The sequence below is a fragment of the Trichoderma virens genome (genome assembly GCF_000170995.1).
Source record: "Trichoderma virens Gv29-8 chromosome Unknown TRIVIscaffold_64, whole genome shotgun sequence".
Lineage (NCBI taxonomy): Eukaryota > Fungi > Ascomycota > Sordariomycetes > Hypocreales > Hypocreaceae > Trichoderma > Trichoderma virens.
The window spans coordinates 22,924-37,810 of NW_014013685.1; the positions used below are offsets into that span (position 1 = coordinate 22,924).

Here is a 14,887-nt window from a genome sequence, read left to right on the forward strand (position 1 = left end):
GCTGCGGCTTTTCTCGACTTGAACCTGTTCATTCCCTCTCAGCACTTTGCCACACATTGCAACAAAACCAACCATGACCGCTACCGCCAAGCTGAACCTGGCCGCGCTGCATTTGCACGATCAGCCTAGACTGGAGGATCTCTCTCCAGCAATCTGGGCCATTATATTCTCCCTGCTCGACTCGGCGCAAACAGTCGCACGCATTGCGTCGACATGCAAGAAGCTTCACACTGTGGCTCAGGCGCAGGGCTGGCCTTGTTTTGTCAGGAGCCGGTTTGCAAGCCTCGAACTTCCAAAGGGACTCAGCGATAAGGAATGGGCTGAGTTGGCCAAGAAGCTGACCTCTCAATCGCGCGCCTGGGACCGCCGCGCTTTTTCCATCACGTCAGTAGTGCCTCCCGTGCAACCCGGCGGAGACAGTAGACGTGGCCAGCCTGACCAAGGACGGGGACGAGGACGCGGGCGAGGACGTGGGCGAGGACGCGGGCGAGGTCGCGGTGGCGGTGGTCACTCGAGGATGCAGACGTTCCCGGCACACGTCGTTGTCGACGCGAGCTCCAAGGTTCATGGGCAAAATGAAGAGGAGACAGTTGCTTGGGGCCTCGGCGAGGATATCATCATTCGATCGCGAAAGTTAAAGAACGCTACCCTTCAAGGTGAAACATGGATCTCGCTGCCAGGAGCCGAGGCTGGATTTAGGAGTGGCGACGACGATGTGACGGCTGTTTCGATTCTGCCCGACACTGCGCCCCAGCCTGGGCTCCTTGTTGGCCGAGCGAGCGGTTATTTACAACTAACGTCGACAGAACGCAACGACGTGGGACGGCTCCTTGCTTGGTTCCATCCGATAAATACGGGGGTAGACCAACACAACATACAGCACGTTGAAGTCAATAAATCACAAGATGCCATGGTCGTTACCACCAAGGAAAACGTCTTATTCTACCCTTTAGTACCTAATAAATGGCCAGCTGTGGATATAGCTAATGGTACGCCGGATATTGTCGTTCAGCCTACAGAAGCCTTTAGCGTTAGGAATATGCCTGACTCTCAGGACTTTAGATTCTTGCGCGAGGCAAAGTATATGGGCAACGGAGATATCGTCTTGTGCATGGCTGCCAGCACAGAGCCCCTGCGCTTTCTGACAAGGACACCCTCGGGCACGGTGTTGATCAACGCGGCCAAATTGCAGCCCTCGCAACGCTGCACCGAGGCGCATATCTATGACGGCAAGCATCCGCAAACTGCTCGGAGCGTGCTGCCGGTGAACACAAATTCAATTATTGGTGGCTCTGGCAACACCGTCTTAAGCTCCTATGATGATGGAACCGTCCGGCTGCAGGATCTTCGGAGCCATTCCCCCATTGCCGCAATCTTCCAAGATCATTTTGAGATGACAGCCCCCCTCGGCCCTCTTCTGTCGTATGGAATGGATAGATTTATTGTTGGAAGCGCCCGCCTGCCTATTCTGAAAATATTTGACATGCGATGGACAAGGCCCTATTCCTACATAGACGCCCTCAATTGCAGCAAAACCGAGCTCGGTCCAACACCAAAGACGCTTACTGGAATCCCAGCCCCAAGGTCTTCCGATTACGCAAAGTGCTGCCACCTCTCGGGATACCAGTGTAACCTTCACTCCCTAGCTCGGACCGACTTTTACAGGCCAAACTGCAACTTATACCTCCCCGTCGTGTATCCCGCGGTGACGCCGCTGTATTCGCTTGCCAAATCGTCCGACACTGCGTCGAACGTCTACGCGGGCGTAACCGGCGAGCTATTAAAAATAAGCTTAAGAGATACTGCAGTTGATGAGCGGGAGGATTTCTGCATGGAGCGGATGGGGGACAAGAATCGCTGCGGCTATACCTTTCACAGGAGCCTAGCCAACCTGGTGGAAACGGGCGATGGAATTGCGCTGAGCGACATTTCCAAAAGCAAACGCCTTCCGCTTCTTTTCAAGCAGAATCCTGAGCTGTTGTCTGCCGCTGATACAGGGGAGCTCCGCCGGCTCGACCACGCTTTGAGGTAGAACGGGGGCGGGCTGAGGCAGGCCATGATGCATTGAAACTGAGTATTCAAGCGGGAGACTAGGTATAAAATACAAGTAGGCCATTACGTTTGCTTTTTATGTTGCTTGCATTCTGTGACATACCTTACTGGACACGGATAGCCGCTCTGATCTCGTGATGATACGGCAGAACTGTAAAATGCGGATACAAGGGCATTCTGCCATAGCTTGGAGATAAACAAGAGAAAATCTCTATTTGATAGCGTTAAATAGCTTTGGGAAAGATCAAACAGAATTACCATAAGCAATTAAGTACTATTCTATAGCATCATCTATACGTAATTGAAAGGACGAGTTGTGCCCCATCTGCGCGTGGTGTGGATTTTTTCGGTAGGAACACACTCAACCCATCTACTGTTGATCGTCCCATAGCTGTCTCCATCGACCGTCTTCCTGCGCGAGCAAGTCACTCGGTTTGCCCTGTTCAACGATTTGTCCCTGCTCCATGACAAGGATCCAGTCAAATTCCAGAAGCGTACGCAGGCGATGGGCAACGGCAATTACAGTGCAGCCGCTAAACTTCTCGTGCACCAATTTCACAATCTTATCCTCCGTCTCTCGATCGACGGCGGAAGTTGCTTCATCAAGCATCAGAAACTTGGACCGGCTCATCAATGCTCGTGCAATGCATAAAAGCTGCTTTTGTCCGGCCGAGAGTTTGTCGGTTTCTAGCGCTGCATCCAAGGCCTCAGGAGCCTGGCAAAGATGCCCCAGATCAACGTCCGTCAGGGCAGACGTGATCTCTGCATCGGAATGCTCGCCGAAAGGATCTAGATTGAACCGCAAAGAGCCTTCTAAGAGCACTGGATCTTGCGGCAAGACGGCAATATTTCGTCGGATTGTATCTCGAGGCATTGAGCTCAAGTCCTGCCCGTCGATAGTTATGGATCCGCCAACAATGTCGTTCATCCGCAGAATGCTCAGTATCAAAGAGCTCTTTCCACTATCTCAGTGTTAGCCAGATTGTAAATACTATAGAACTGTTTCTTTTATGTGTTTATGCTTTGAATTGTCAATGTAGGGACAGAGATGAGACCCCTTCTTACCTTCCTGTGCGACCGCAAACACCGATTTGCATTCCGGGCGTAACTTCTAGATTGATATCTCGCAAAACAGCTGTAGCATCGGCGCTAAGTCAAGCATATTAGTTCTCGCTGTACGATGGTGGGCGGGGAGGAATATCTCATCTCACCTGTACTTCACGGTGAGACCTTTAAATGCCAATTGCCCCTTCGATGGCCATTCCCCATCTGGAACATTATCCTCCCCCGGGAGATGCTCCGATGGAGTGTCGTTGAGGAAGCTCTTCAGTCTCATCAACGCTCCAACAGAGGTTTCCATCTCTGTCCACGATTGAATGACGTAAGACAGAGTTTGGCTGATGGTTGAGATGTTCGTCAGGGCCAATCCAAGCGTGCCAGCAGAGAATGCGCTCTGTAGCTCCATAGCAAGTGACATAGTAAGTATCATTGTGATGGCGACAATCAGGTTCAACATCACATTTAGCCATACTTGAATACTAAACATAAGGTAATACGGCTTCTGAGCTTCTGAGAGGAATCCGCGATTCAGGTCTCGGAAATAATCCTGCCAGCCGAAAGCTCGGACGGTGGCAATGCCCTGCAACGTCTCCAAGAAATTTGTGTAAAGCGCAGACTTGGACTCCAGATCAAGGAGCCTCATCTGTCTGGATGTCCGGAGGTAAAACTTCTGCAGAATGTACAGAACGGCCAAGAGTATGGGGAAGGATATCGCCGTATATTTGGACGTTACCCCGATGACAATGATCGTTGCAATCGTTAGAAATACTCCATCAAGAGTTTGCACCATTGCTGCAGGCAGTCTGGAGTCGAGCAAGGACATGTCTTGGCTAAAGCGATTCACCGTGACACCGGTATCTGTGGTAACGAAGAATGAAAGAGGAGCTGACATGACTTTATCCAGTAGCAATTTATGCAACTTGATCGATGTTACAGGTACCGCTTCAATCAGACTTGTCCATAAGAGCAATGTGTGAAAAAGAACGGCGGCAACGCCCAGTGCTGCATAAACACCGAGATATTTAGCCTGGTGCGCGCCTGGGTGCTTTAATTCAGAGTCAGACCACCATGACAGCCACACACTGGGAAATGTGGCCATGAACGCGAAGCCGATGGCAGAGACCAGAACTGATGTAGCAAGCTTCCAGCCCATGGCTTTGAGGTAATAGAGATATAGACTCAGATCTCCCTGCTGTCGCGCACTGTCATTATCATCCTGCGGCGTAGGCTTAGCCGAGACTGATGCTGACGCCTCAGCTCCCTCGCCGTCTTCTCGCGTTGCTGGATGCGTGGAATTTAGGCTCTCAGCGCCGTTTTCCATCTGGGCCGGAGGGTCAGCAATCTCGGAAAGGCTGCCATCCTGGTTTAGAGACCAAATCCGATCCATCAGATGCATAAAGTGCGCTATAAAGTAGGTTAGTCTCCAAATTCTATAATACAGGGCTCCGTTTGGCACATACTCTTGTGGGTGGAGAGCAAAACAGACATATTGTACGCACGGCAGAGGCCATCAGCTCCCAAAACGCGTTGAACAACGGCCAGCTCCGTGGTCGCATCGAGACCGCTCGTGATGTCGTCTAGAAGAATCAACTGTGGCCTTGCGTAGAGGGCCCTGGCAAGGCCGACGCGCTGCTTCTGGCCGCCGCTCAGCATGATTCCGCCGGCGCCAACAGCAGCCTCATCTCCTTCCGCAAAGCCAGCCAAATCTGGCTCAAGAGCGCAAGCATGGATTACTTCTTTATACCAGCCAGCGTTGAACTCTGAAGGGCCGAGGATGATCTTCCGGATAGACATGTTGGGCAGCCAGGTCTCTTGGGCGCAATAGCTAGATCTCAAGTGTGGGTGTCGATCCATTGACCCATGTACCAATGTCATTTCACCGAGCATTGCCAGAAGAAGTGCACTCTTACCACATCCTACTGGCCCGGTGACCATGATCTGGCTTGCTCGAGGCACCGAAGCCGAAAGATCACGCAGAACAGCATCACCCTCGTCATCGAAGCTGAAAGTGCCATCTCGTATTGAGATGAGATGTTTTAATGAAGATAGGTCATCAAGCTCCACGCTTTGAAATCCCGATTTGCTATCCGCGCTGTGTTCCAAGGACGCTGGCTCTGCTTTTCTCGGTTGGCCGTGCGACAACAGATACCTCTCGATGCGAGCGAAGCAGCCTAGCGAACCAAGTATCATGGGAAGAACGAACATCAGTTGCATGAGTGGCTGCGCTACAAGCGTGAGAAGAGCCAGGGAGGAGAACACAGTAGCCGGGTCAACGGTGTTTCCGAACCGCGTATGTCGGAGCAAAGAGTACATCACGAACGCGCCAACAGGGGCAATGGAGCGAGATATTGTGCCAAACACGTTGGCAGCCACCAGAATCCTTCTAAATGGCAGTGATTTGTGAAGCTCTGTCACACGGGCGTTGTGAATGGTGGACGTGTAGTTGCTAGTTAGGCCAGACATCCGGATTCCCTTCATGTTGCCGAGCATGGATGCAGTGGTAGCGACTCGAGCTTGAATGGCACCCACCCAGGCTATTTGATACTTTGGTGCGAATATGGATAATCCAAAGGCAGAAGCAGTGCATGCAATAACCACAACAACGGGCGCGAGGGCAGCCAGGCTGATTTCCTCCACAAGGATATATATGGCTAGAGCGATCTCAATCGGAGACGCCCATACAACGTCGAGATTCTCCAGTCCAGAGGCAATCTGATCAATGTCCGTACTCATAAGTGTGATGGCGGCCTTGTCGGTGGCTACAGTTAGGCGCACTTCGAGAGTTGTTTCGTAGATCAAGCTCACAAGCGCAGACCGTATCATGGTCATGCATCGGTAGGTTTGACGTTTGTAGAGCCCGGTGCTTAATGCGATGCCAAGGTACACCAATACTGTCGCGCCAATCATGCCATGACCGGCGTTTTGTCTGTCTTGACTTTGGTTCTCCGCCAAAAGTGACACTGCTCGGTAGATGAGAAGAGGTTGGGCAATATTGAAGCCAATGAGGAAGATCCTGGGCAAGAAAATTGGCAGAAACTGCTTCAAGAAGAAGGCAATGGTAGTTTTAAACAAGGCATGGCTAGTGTTTTTGTTTCTCTTTGCCCAAGCAGATCCAAAATCCGAAGGGTTGGCTGAACTTGGCAGCAACTGTGGATCAAGCGGCATCAAATCCTCCTGACGAAGTATGGAACCCGATCCGCGGAGGAGGAGTTTATTCAGCCACCAGAACACGCTGCGGTTAAAGATGCTACCAAGGGCTTCTGGGGAGTAGCTTCGGTAGACCTCTTTGAGGAGCGACCGTTTCTCTACCGACTCAAGCAGCAACATGCAGAACCTAAAGGCAACTGCTGCGGTAAAAGTTGCCGGCAGAGGTGATCCGTCATGGCGCAACCACAGGGTTCGCGCCTGAGAGACGTCAAACAATGTGGCGAGTGCAAGGTAGGAACAGAGCAGAGTCGAAGGACGTATTGAGCGGTGGTGATCCAGGTAAGATAGTATGGCTGAGGGCAGCAGGGTCACAAGAGAGATTACGGATGCTGCAATGGAAATTTTGGTAAAAGCCCTGTCCGAAACGGCATACTGAATGATGAGGGCTATCTGTGTCGCTCCGAAGCCGAGAAATACCAACTGAAGCAACAAAAATCAGCAAAGATTTCAACAGAAATGCGACGACAGCCTACCATCTTGCCGCATAATAAAATATCGAGAGGCTGCCTCAGCAGCGTCGGTCGCTTCCAGACAAGGAAACATCGCGACAGAGCCAGCAGCAAGAAAACAAGAGACGGCAGAATTGATAAAATCGACTGCTCAAACAGCAAGGTGAAATCGAAGTCCTCGCGACAGCCATGGACTCGTGGCCCGAATGCATTGTCGGCTGAAGGCACACATTGCTGAGAAGGCGCCATGATGGTGCGGATCCTACAGTTGGAAAACGCGATGCCGAATTCCCCTCAACCTGAACAGCAGTAGAACAGATACCTAGCATGGACATGGTTTATCACTGACCCGAAAATGACTCAGCAAGGTGGCTATCACCACCCCCCTCCCCCCCGATCTGCAATTTCGCAGAAACACGACAGGGGGCCATAAATGGAATAGTCTGTCTCACCTTGATCCTGAGCCAGCCGCCTGCGCTAGGTTAGCCTTGGTGAGCCAGAAGATGGTTCCCGGTTGTATTCGTACGAGTCTTGGTACTCGGAGGAGGCGAGGAGACCCCCACATGTGAAGGATACTGCAGTTGTCAGTGGGCATAAAAGCGGTGTCACGGTGTAATAAAAGAATCAATCGCTATAGTGAAAGCTATCCTGAGCGCTTGGTCAATCGTTTACCTTTCTGTGCAGTCGCCTTCGCTGATGGTGACTCCATCGCCACAACTGCAACAATGCTGCTTGGCGTCTATGCCCTCCTGTTCGTCCTCCTCATTGTTTACATAGCAAACAAGGTCTACCTTTCACCGCTATCTAAAATCCCCGCCTCGCATTGGTCTGCCAGATTCAGTCCTATCTGGTCTCTCTGGGTACGGTACCGAGGAACCGAGTTGTCTGAACTTGTCAAAGCCCACAGAAAGCACGGCCCAATAGTTCAGGTTGGCCCCCAAGATATCAGTATAAGTTCATATCAGGATGGAATACGGAAAGTCTATGATGCAGGATTCGGGAAACCATCCTCGTTTTACTCATTCTTCAACTACTACGGGTTAGTTTAAGCCACTTTACTTTCATCGATGGTTTAACTCACAACCCGGTATACTTACCGTTCGAGCAGGAGCCTAAATGCATTTACCAGCTTGGATGGTAGAGCTCATGGGTTGCGCCGACGTCGTTCAGCTGCGTTATACTCTAAAGTCGCTCTCCTAGAGTCCCATCAGATGCATAACATCAGCATCAAAATCATGTACACTCACTTGTATCCCCTTTTGAATAGCGCCGCTGCATCAGGTGCCCAAGCCGACGCCCTAGACATCAGTTACCGCCTATGCTCTGACTATATCAGTTCATTCCTGCTAGGCTACGGTAATGGAACGGCCTACCTGTCCAAAGAACAAAGTTTCATTGACGAGTGGCGGTTTCACTATGATAATTATTCATGTAATGAATGCTTCTTTCCGCAGGAAATTCCATTGCTGTACAACCTATTGAAAACTGTAGGCATCGATCTGCTTCCCCGTTCATACTGGGCATCGAAAAAATTCCTTGAAACCTGGCTACGAAATATGGAATCAAAAGCAGACAAAACTATACTTCAGAGGGAAGAGATGGGGAAGCCAATCCCGCCGGAAAATCAACCAGTTGTCTACGAGGCCATTAAGTTGGCTGTCGAGAAAGACTCTCCACACTTAGACGAACAAGCCAAGCAGGCGGAAATTGGGAGCGAGATGTTCGATCATATTTGTATGTTCTCAGGCCATGACAAAGATGAACCGATCACTAACACACTTTGTTGCTCTCATGTAGCGGCTTCTCGTGAGGTTCTGGGTATGTAACATCAACAGTCTCTCTATCCGTCCGGGGAAGTCGAATGCTTACGATGGAGAACCGATATAGGTCTCGTCCTCAGTTATACCTTTTGGTATCTGGCTCAAAATCCACACGCGCAACGTCGAATTCGCGAAGAAATCATTGAAGCAGGAATTGACTTGACAAGTGCTCCAAAACTGGCAGACTATTCGACTAACCTGTCCAATGCACTACCCGTGGCCTTGGGAAAACTCGAATTCCTTGAAGCCGTCATTCATGAGTCTCTACGGATGCGCCCCACTAGCACTCCGCTGCCTCGTATTACACCCTCGGACCGAGCTGTCTCTATTGCAGGAATAGATAATATTCCTCCAAACACCAGAGTGAACGCATTCCAGTGGTTCGTACACCGTGATCCGAACAAGTGGGATAGAGTGGAGGAGTGGATTCCAGAGCGATGGCTCGGCCGTGAACACGTTAGCAAGAAGGCCGGGAGAGAGGATGTATTGTGGGCTTTAGCAAGCGGACCGAGGATATGCCTCGGATCAAACTGGACCTACTATGGTGAGTACATTATCTCTCTGGCCTTTTTATTAGTAGCATGCGCAGTGCTTACCAGATTACTACACCCGGAACAGCCATGAGGTATATCCTTGCCGTCACCTGTTTCAATTTTGAATTTGAGGCCCTGAGTGGAAAACCTGACAACTGCTGGCCGGGCTCTTCACAAGACCTGTTACCAATCAAGATCAAAAGCTTGATGACAAGCCAAAAGGAGGACGTAAAAAAGATTTAGCATAGATTAAGAGACGGGCACACTGCAACCGATAATAATTCTATAATATAGTAACCGTCTCTGTCGCTTCTTCTTCTTCTTCTTCTTCTTCTTCTTCTTCTTCTTCTTCTTCTTCTTCTTCTTCTTCTTCTTCTTCTTCTTCTTCTTCTTCTTCTTCTTCTTCTTCTTCTTCTTCTTCTTCTTCTTCTTCTTCTTCTTCTTCTTCTTCTTCTTCTTCTTCTTCTTCTTCTTCTTGTGTCAAATGTTTTCTTGGCATCTGATGATGTTCCTAGCTGTGCTTGTCATATTATGAGTATCATCGCTCATTCATACAGTTAAATAAAAAGATTAACATACGACCATAAACTACTCCCAAAAACTTGACGAGGTCATGATGCCACCCGGAATTTCAACCCCAGACCCTATGTCCTCTCTTCTCTACCACGATGTGACGGCGATTTTAACTCCGTTCAAGTTGCTTACACCGGCATGCAGGACAGGTGTAAAGGGTCGATCATCTCGCGATTCAATGCTTTTATACTTTTGGCAAAATCTCGCCACAAAGTACGCGGCCTCGGTCACGGCCATGACATTGGCCGGACAGATGCGAGGTCCTCCGCCAAACGGCACAAAGTTCCAGAATGGTCGAATCCCATCCCACCGCTCTGGCCGGAACTCTGCTGCGTCCTCGCCCCAGTATTCAGGGTCACGGTGCAGCAGGTAGCGGTTGCAGACCACCAGGTCACCCTTTGCGCAAAAGACAGGCTGCTGGCCATCTGGTCCGCCGCCTCGTGGGAGCGTCGTGTCTTTTCCGGCCACGCGGGTCATTGAGACGCCGGCGGGGAACACACGCTGGGCTTCAGATACGGGTCATTTAGGATATCGCAAGTTGTAACGAGGTAGCTTGGAAGGGGTTTAACCTACTTTCATTAATCACCCACGTCATGTACTGCATATTTCTCAACGTATTATACGTCAGTGCCCCTTCACCCGTTGCCTTGACCTCGCTTTGTAGGCGTTGCCAAACACGAGGATGTCTAGACAAGAAAAATAATATGTTTGAGACAAGGATACTGGTAGATTCCATGCCTGGAATCCATAGGGCGGCGAGCTGATCTCGCAGGAGGGTCCTGTCATTAAGCTGCTGCACCAAAGACCAGAGCAAATCTGTTCGATCAGATTCGGTGGTAAATTTCTCCGGATTTTGATTTCGCGCCTTCAACTCGTCCAAAGCCTCGTCAATATGGTCATTTAGGTACTTGTGGGCAAATTGGATTGACTCGTGCCATTTTGCATCGTGGAAAACATATTTCAAGGGACCCATTGAACGACGGGCACTCGCACCGCGAACAATATCAAATATCGCCAACATGACGTCTTTGTTCTCAGCGTTGGTAAGGCTATCTCTGCTGCGCCCAAAGAGAAATGAGGTGGTGGCGTCCAGAAACTGCGACTAGATGAGAATAGATCCTTATGTGTCTGGCATGATGAAACGTACCCATCTTGACAGCAGCGGCTGGATATCAAAGGTTTCCCCATCAGTCGGGAACAGACCAAACAAGCGATCCGTGAAGGGTGCCAGACGCTGTACATTAGCAAAGGCCTGGCGCTCAAAGTATGGCTTTACGAGGTTGCGACTGTGCTGCCACACTTTTCCATCTGCGGTGCTGAGAGCGCTGCCCAAGAATGGGTCCAGATGGCCGTTGACGGGCTCTACCAGAAATTCCTGGAACTGAGTTGTGCTCACAGCCTTCATGTTCTCCAGATCGCGTGAGTAAATGACACGCTTCCCCATAAAGCTCACTCTGAAGGTCTTTGTTCCTTGTGAGGCCCAGAGTTCTTCCATCCATGACAAGATGCGATTCTCCTGCAAGGCTCGGCTCAGATTATTCATGAAATCAATCCCCCATACTGGGTCTTTGGTCTTGTAAAACTTGATCTTGCCGCATTTGTGCGTCTTTGTCTTTAGAGAGTAGCTGAGTGCCTCCAACGTCCTGCTAAGGGAATATACTGCCACGAGGCCACAAATGGCCACCCAGGCGTTCCACCAGCTTATTTTGGCATGGGAAAAAAAGTTGTCCATTTCGACGCAAGTTTGATTTGGATGGTGTGTTGTGTTGAGCAGTGCGTGGGGTTATCAGAATTGATTTTACTCTAACCTTGGCCGTGAATGCCACACTGGCAGTTGCTACACCATGGTCGTGCACAGTACTGTTAGCCGTAGGCCTAGACTGGAAAGGCTCGACTTAGATGCTTACTAACATTTACCGCACAAGTGCTATAATAGTTAGTTCAAAACTCTGTAAAACTACTACATATATTGATTGAAGAGTTATATCATTAAGAGCATTTTCTATAATATATATAAATAAAAAAAATTTAAATATTAAACATGAAATGAATCACACAATATTAAATAAATAATATAATACAAAAAAAAATTACATTATAAAATAAATAAATATAATATAAAATATTAAATATTAAATAAAAAATTTAAATATGGAAAGTTATAATGAATTTTATTTAATTTAAGAAATGAAGATATGAATTAATTAATGTTATATATTATATTGTTTTTTAATTTTATCATTTATTAATTTACTCCTTTAATTTTATTTTGGTGTATTGTTTGGAGTTGTTGGCCGCAGCTGCGATAGCGGCCATTATTAGTGAGAGGCCTTGACAAGTTACTTTGGTCTCGATTGCTGTTTTGGCGAACCCTTCGACAAGGGCCCATATTGCCGTTACGACAAGTACTGAGACTAAGGCCTGGTTTGCAGTTATGATAAGGACTCGCACTTAGACTAGGTTGTTCGTAACAGAGTTGGAGGAGTTATGCTAGTGCTGACTGACAGATAGTAAAATATTTAGATAGCATATTTTACCAATATTTCATTCTAGCAAAAGCTAGGATTACTTGGACAAAGGGTCTACACACATATGTACAGGCTTGACGTTACGTTCCGTTATGCCGTAGCGCCAACAGGGTAAAAATTAGGCCAATAATCGCAATTCTAGCAATTATTGTAACGAAGCCAGCTGCTTATAAGGGATTTAGCTGTTACGGCGGACCAGATCATAACACTTGAGGAGTTTTGCTAGTGCTGACTAGCAGATAGTAAAAGCCAGGATTGCTTGGACGAAGAGTCTACACACGTACAGGTACGAACCAAGCTGTTGGTTTATATTTTACGGCTAGGGTGCGTCTAGTCAAAACAAGAGTGCTTCTACGGAGTAATACTCTGCCATGTTTTATACTGGGGCAGGGGATTACGCCTTGCCCCCCTGCCCCTGCCCCCGCCATACAAACCAGATCTAAACAGGCACGAATACTCATATGTACATAACCTACTCCGTAACTAGCAAGGATTCCCCATCGTCAGCCACAATTCACTTCAGACCCGATTGTATACCTGCCTTATCCACTAAGTGCTCGTACGACTCCAAGCGAACTCCAAGCGACGGCTGCGAGGGTCAGCTTGGCAAAGCTGAATAGTAATCTTTGCTTGGCAGTTGCTGCACGAGTGGTTTCATCATTATACTACTACTTGTATGGAGTATAGATCCGCGGTTCCGAAAAGTGTTAGCGCAAATTGACTCTGGTTGCAGCTCCCTTGCTCCAGTCTCTGACATAGGTCCACGTTAAGCATCCTATACTCGTACGAGTTGTACGTGTAATGGTATACGGGATATATTTTTCCTTCCCGTACCACATGGTCAGTGCACCCCCCGACCTCCGTGGCCAATTTTGGCCCGATGCCAGAGTAATAATACATTCCTCCGTACTCAAAACACAGTCCTCCATCTGAAAGAACCTTAGTTAGACAAAGCTCATCTGGCGGCAGTTTGCATCTAGCCGACCATTGCCAGGAAGCCTCTCCGTTCCCCTCAATCAATTCGTCGTTGCATGAAAACACTTTGCCCGAAAACCGAGTTACATCGATTTCTCATTGAGTTTCAGTCTTGAGTCGAAATTTCTAGATTGTCGTTATGGAGAATAAGATGTACGAACATGAGGCTCTGGCGTCTTCGGACGTTGAACTGTCCTCGTCGTCAGAAATGGACGGGCTCCATGATCCTATGCCTCGCCACAGACGACAGCATCGATGGCCTCCGCGTCATTATGTTGTCTACGCGATTCTGGCCCTCTCCAATATTCTTTTCTTCGGTCTTTACTGGAAAGCACGACGATCTGGCGAACAATGCGTGCGACCGAAGTTGATTTACTGTGAGTGTTTTCACTTCCATTTAAAATTTACAGCTTGACTGAACAGTGTTGTAGCTCCTGCCGCAGAAGCTATCGAATACGTACCCAAACGTTTGATGAGAGACCTCAAAAATAATCCTTTCACTGGCGAGCCCAACGACGAGCCCACTGAAGAGTTTGACAAAGCGTGGGCTCATTTACTGGAGCGTAAGTCTTGGGCTGTATATTCCTCCAACATGAAAAAGACACATAATGGTTGACATTCTGCTGTAGCCATGACCATCAAAATTTCAGCAGACGAGCTCTCTCACCTGCCCGACGATAGTATCGCCATGCAAGACGGGTCAGGATATATAGCTGAGCTGACGGTATACCATGAGCTCCATTGCATAGTAAGTGGTTTCCAATTCTTCCCAGTGTCATGAAGGCTGACGGAATATGATTAGAAACGGATTCGCCGCCACTTTCACCAACAACGCTATTACGGAAACATGACGGAGGATGAACATATTCGGGAGGAGACTCACATAGATCACTGCCTCGAGTATTGGCGTGAAGCAGCCATTTGCCGTGGCGACGTGACTCTGGCGACGTTTCAGTGGCTCGAGGGCAAACCCTTCTCGCGAGTGTACAGCGACCATGAATGCGTCAACTTTGAAAAATTAGATACGTGGGCACGATCTAGGATGGTGGACACGAAGGATCTCTCAGTTCTCGCTGGGCGACCGTCGGAGTGAACTTTACTAGCTGCACCGGATTGATTGGCTTGGGCACTGTTGGCGGTTCATTGGATTACAGCAGCAGTGAAGTTGGACCGAGCCACATTCTCTTTAAGAGAAAATAACATGTTTACTAGGTGGTGGGTAATTCTCCAAGTTTTAGGACGGTTTGTTGTAGAGTTTGTTAGGCGCAGAGGTAGCAAAAAAAAGAAAGAAAGAAAGAAAAAATTGAATCAACGACACATGTCCATCAGTGACCAACAGCATCGGTTAACAAATTAATTTGGTACTCCTCATAGAGTTTTTCATAATACCCTAGATAGGATAGGGAGCCAAGCAGGCGTTATGGTCAAGATGGGCAATTACAATGCAAGGAACTCTTAAAGCAGGTGATACAACAGCCTTCCCTGACACACACGCAAAAATATAGCATAACTTCATACTAATATACATTGATTTTATTTGAACCAATATTACTCAATTCTTTATTTTTTTACATACCTACTCTCCGTCCTTCGTCGTCAGCAAACCTATGCCCCCCTCCCCCCCTACCCCCCCTCCCTCTTCCCAAAACTAAGGATTTTCATGAATTAAACAGGGCTTGCACAGGCCACGT

At 48.6% G+C, this 14,887-nt stretch overlaps 6 protein-coding genes across 6 annotated transcripts; 4 read left to right on the plus strand and 2 right to left on the minus strand.

The window, feature by feature from the left end:
• Positions 1–73: 73 nt before the first annotated feature.
• Positions 74–2,032, plus strand: TRIVIDRAFT_70763 (uncharacterized protein; the record flags this gene model as incomplete). Its single annotated transcript, XM_014100468.1, has 1 exon — positions 74–2,032. One exon carries the CDS (start codon positions 74–76, stop codon positions 2,030–2,032), a length of 1,959 nt encoding a protein of 652 aa, XP_013955943.1.
• A 390-nt stretch (positions 2,033–2,422) lies between these two features.
• On the minus strand, positions 2,423–7,016 carry TRIVIDRAFT_59905 (uncharacterized protein; the record flags this gene model as incomplete). The annotated part of the gene is made up of 5 exons (XM_014100469.1): positions 2,423–3,014; positions 3,118–3,201; positions 3,264–4,515; positions 4,551–6,738; positions 6,888–7,016. 5 exons carry the CDS (start codon positions 7,014–7,016, stop codon positions 2,423–2,425), a joined length of 4,245 nt encoding a protein of 1,414 aa, XP_013955944.1.
• A 476-nt stretch (positions 7,017–7,492) lies between these two features.
• TRIVIDRAFT_53091 (uncharacterized protein) lies at positions 7,493–7,816 on the plus strand (the record flags this gene model as incomplete). The annotated part of the gene is made up of 1 exon (XM_014100470.1): positions 7,493–7,816. One exon carries the CDS (start codon positions 7,493–7,495, stop codon positions 7,814–7,816), a length of 324 nt encoding a protein of 107 aa, XP_013955945.1.
• Positions 7,817–7,978: 162 nt separating this feature from the next.
• On the plus strand, positions 7,979–9,245 carry TRIVIDRAFT_59906 (uncharacterized protein; the record flags this gene model as incomplete). The annotated part of the gene is made up of 3 exons (XM_014100471.1): positions 7,979–8,501; positions 8,655–8,967; positions 9,206–9,245. 3 exons carry the CDS (start codon positions 7,979–7,981, stop codon positions 9,243–9,245), a joined length of 876 nt encoding a protein of 291 aa, XP_013955946.1.
• Positions 9,246–9,780: 535 nt separating this feature from the next.
• On the minus strand, positions 9,781–12,009 carry TRIVIDRAFT_191943 (uncharacterized protein; the record flags this gene model as incomplete). The annotated part of the gene is made up of 4 exons (XM_014100472.1): positions 9,781–10,199; positions 10,267–10,789; positions 10,841–11,336; positions 11,948–12,009. The coding sequence occupies 4 exons, from the start codon at positions 12,007–12,009 to the stop codon at positions 9,781–9,783; spliced, it is 1,500 nt and encodes a 499-aa protein (XP_013955947.1).
• A 1,326-nt stretch (positions 12,010–13,335) lies between these two features.
• On the plus strand, positions 13,336–14,289 carry TRIVIDRAFT_53132 (uncharacterized protein; the record flags this gene model as incomplete). Its single annotated transcript, XM_014100473.1, has 4 exons — positions 13,336–13,577; positions 13,620–13,759; positions 13,826–13,944; positions 13,999–14,289. 4 exons carry the CDS (start codon positions 13,336–13,338, stop codon positions 14,287–14,289), a joined length of 792 nt encoding a protein of 263 aa, XP_013955948.1.
• Positions 14,290–14,887: the final 598 nt, after the last annotated feature.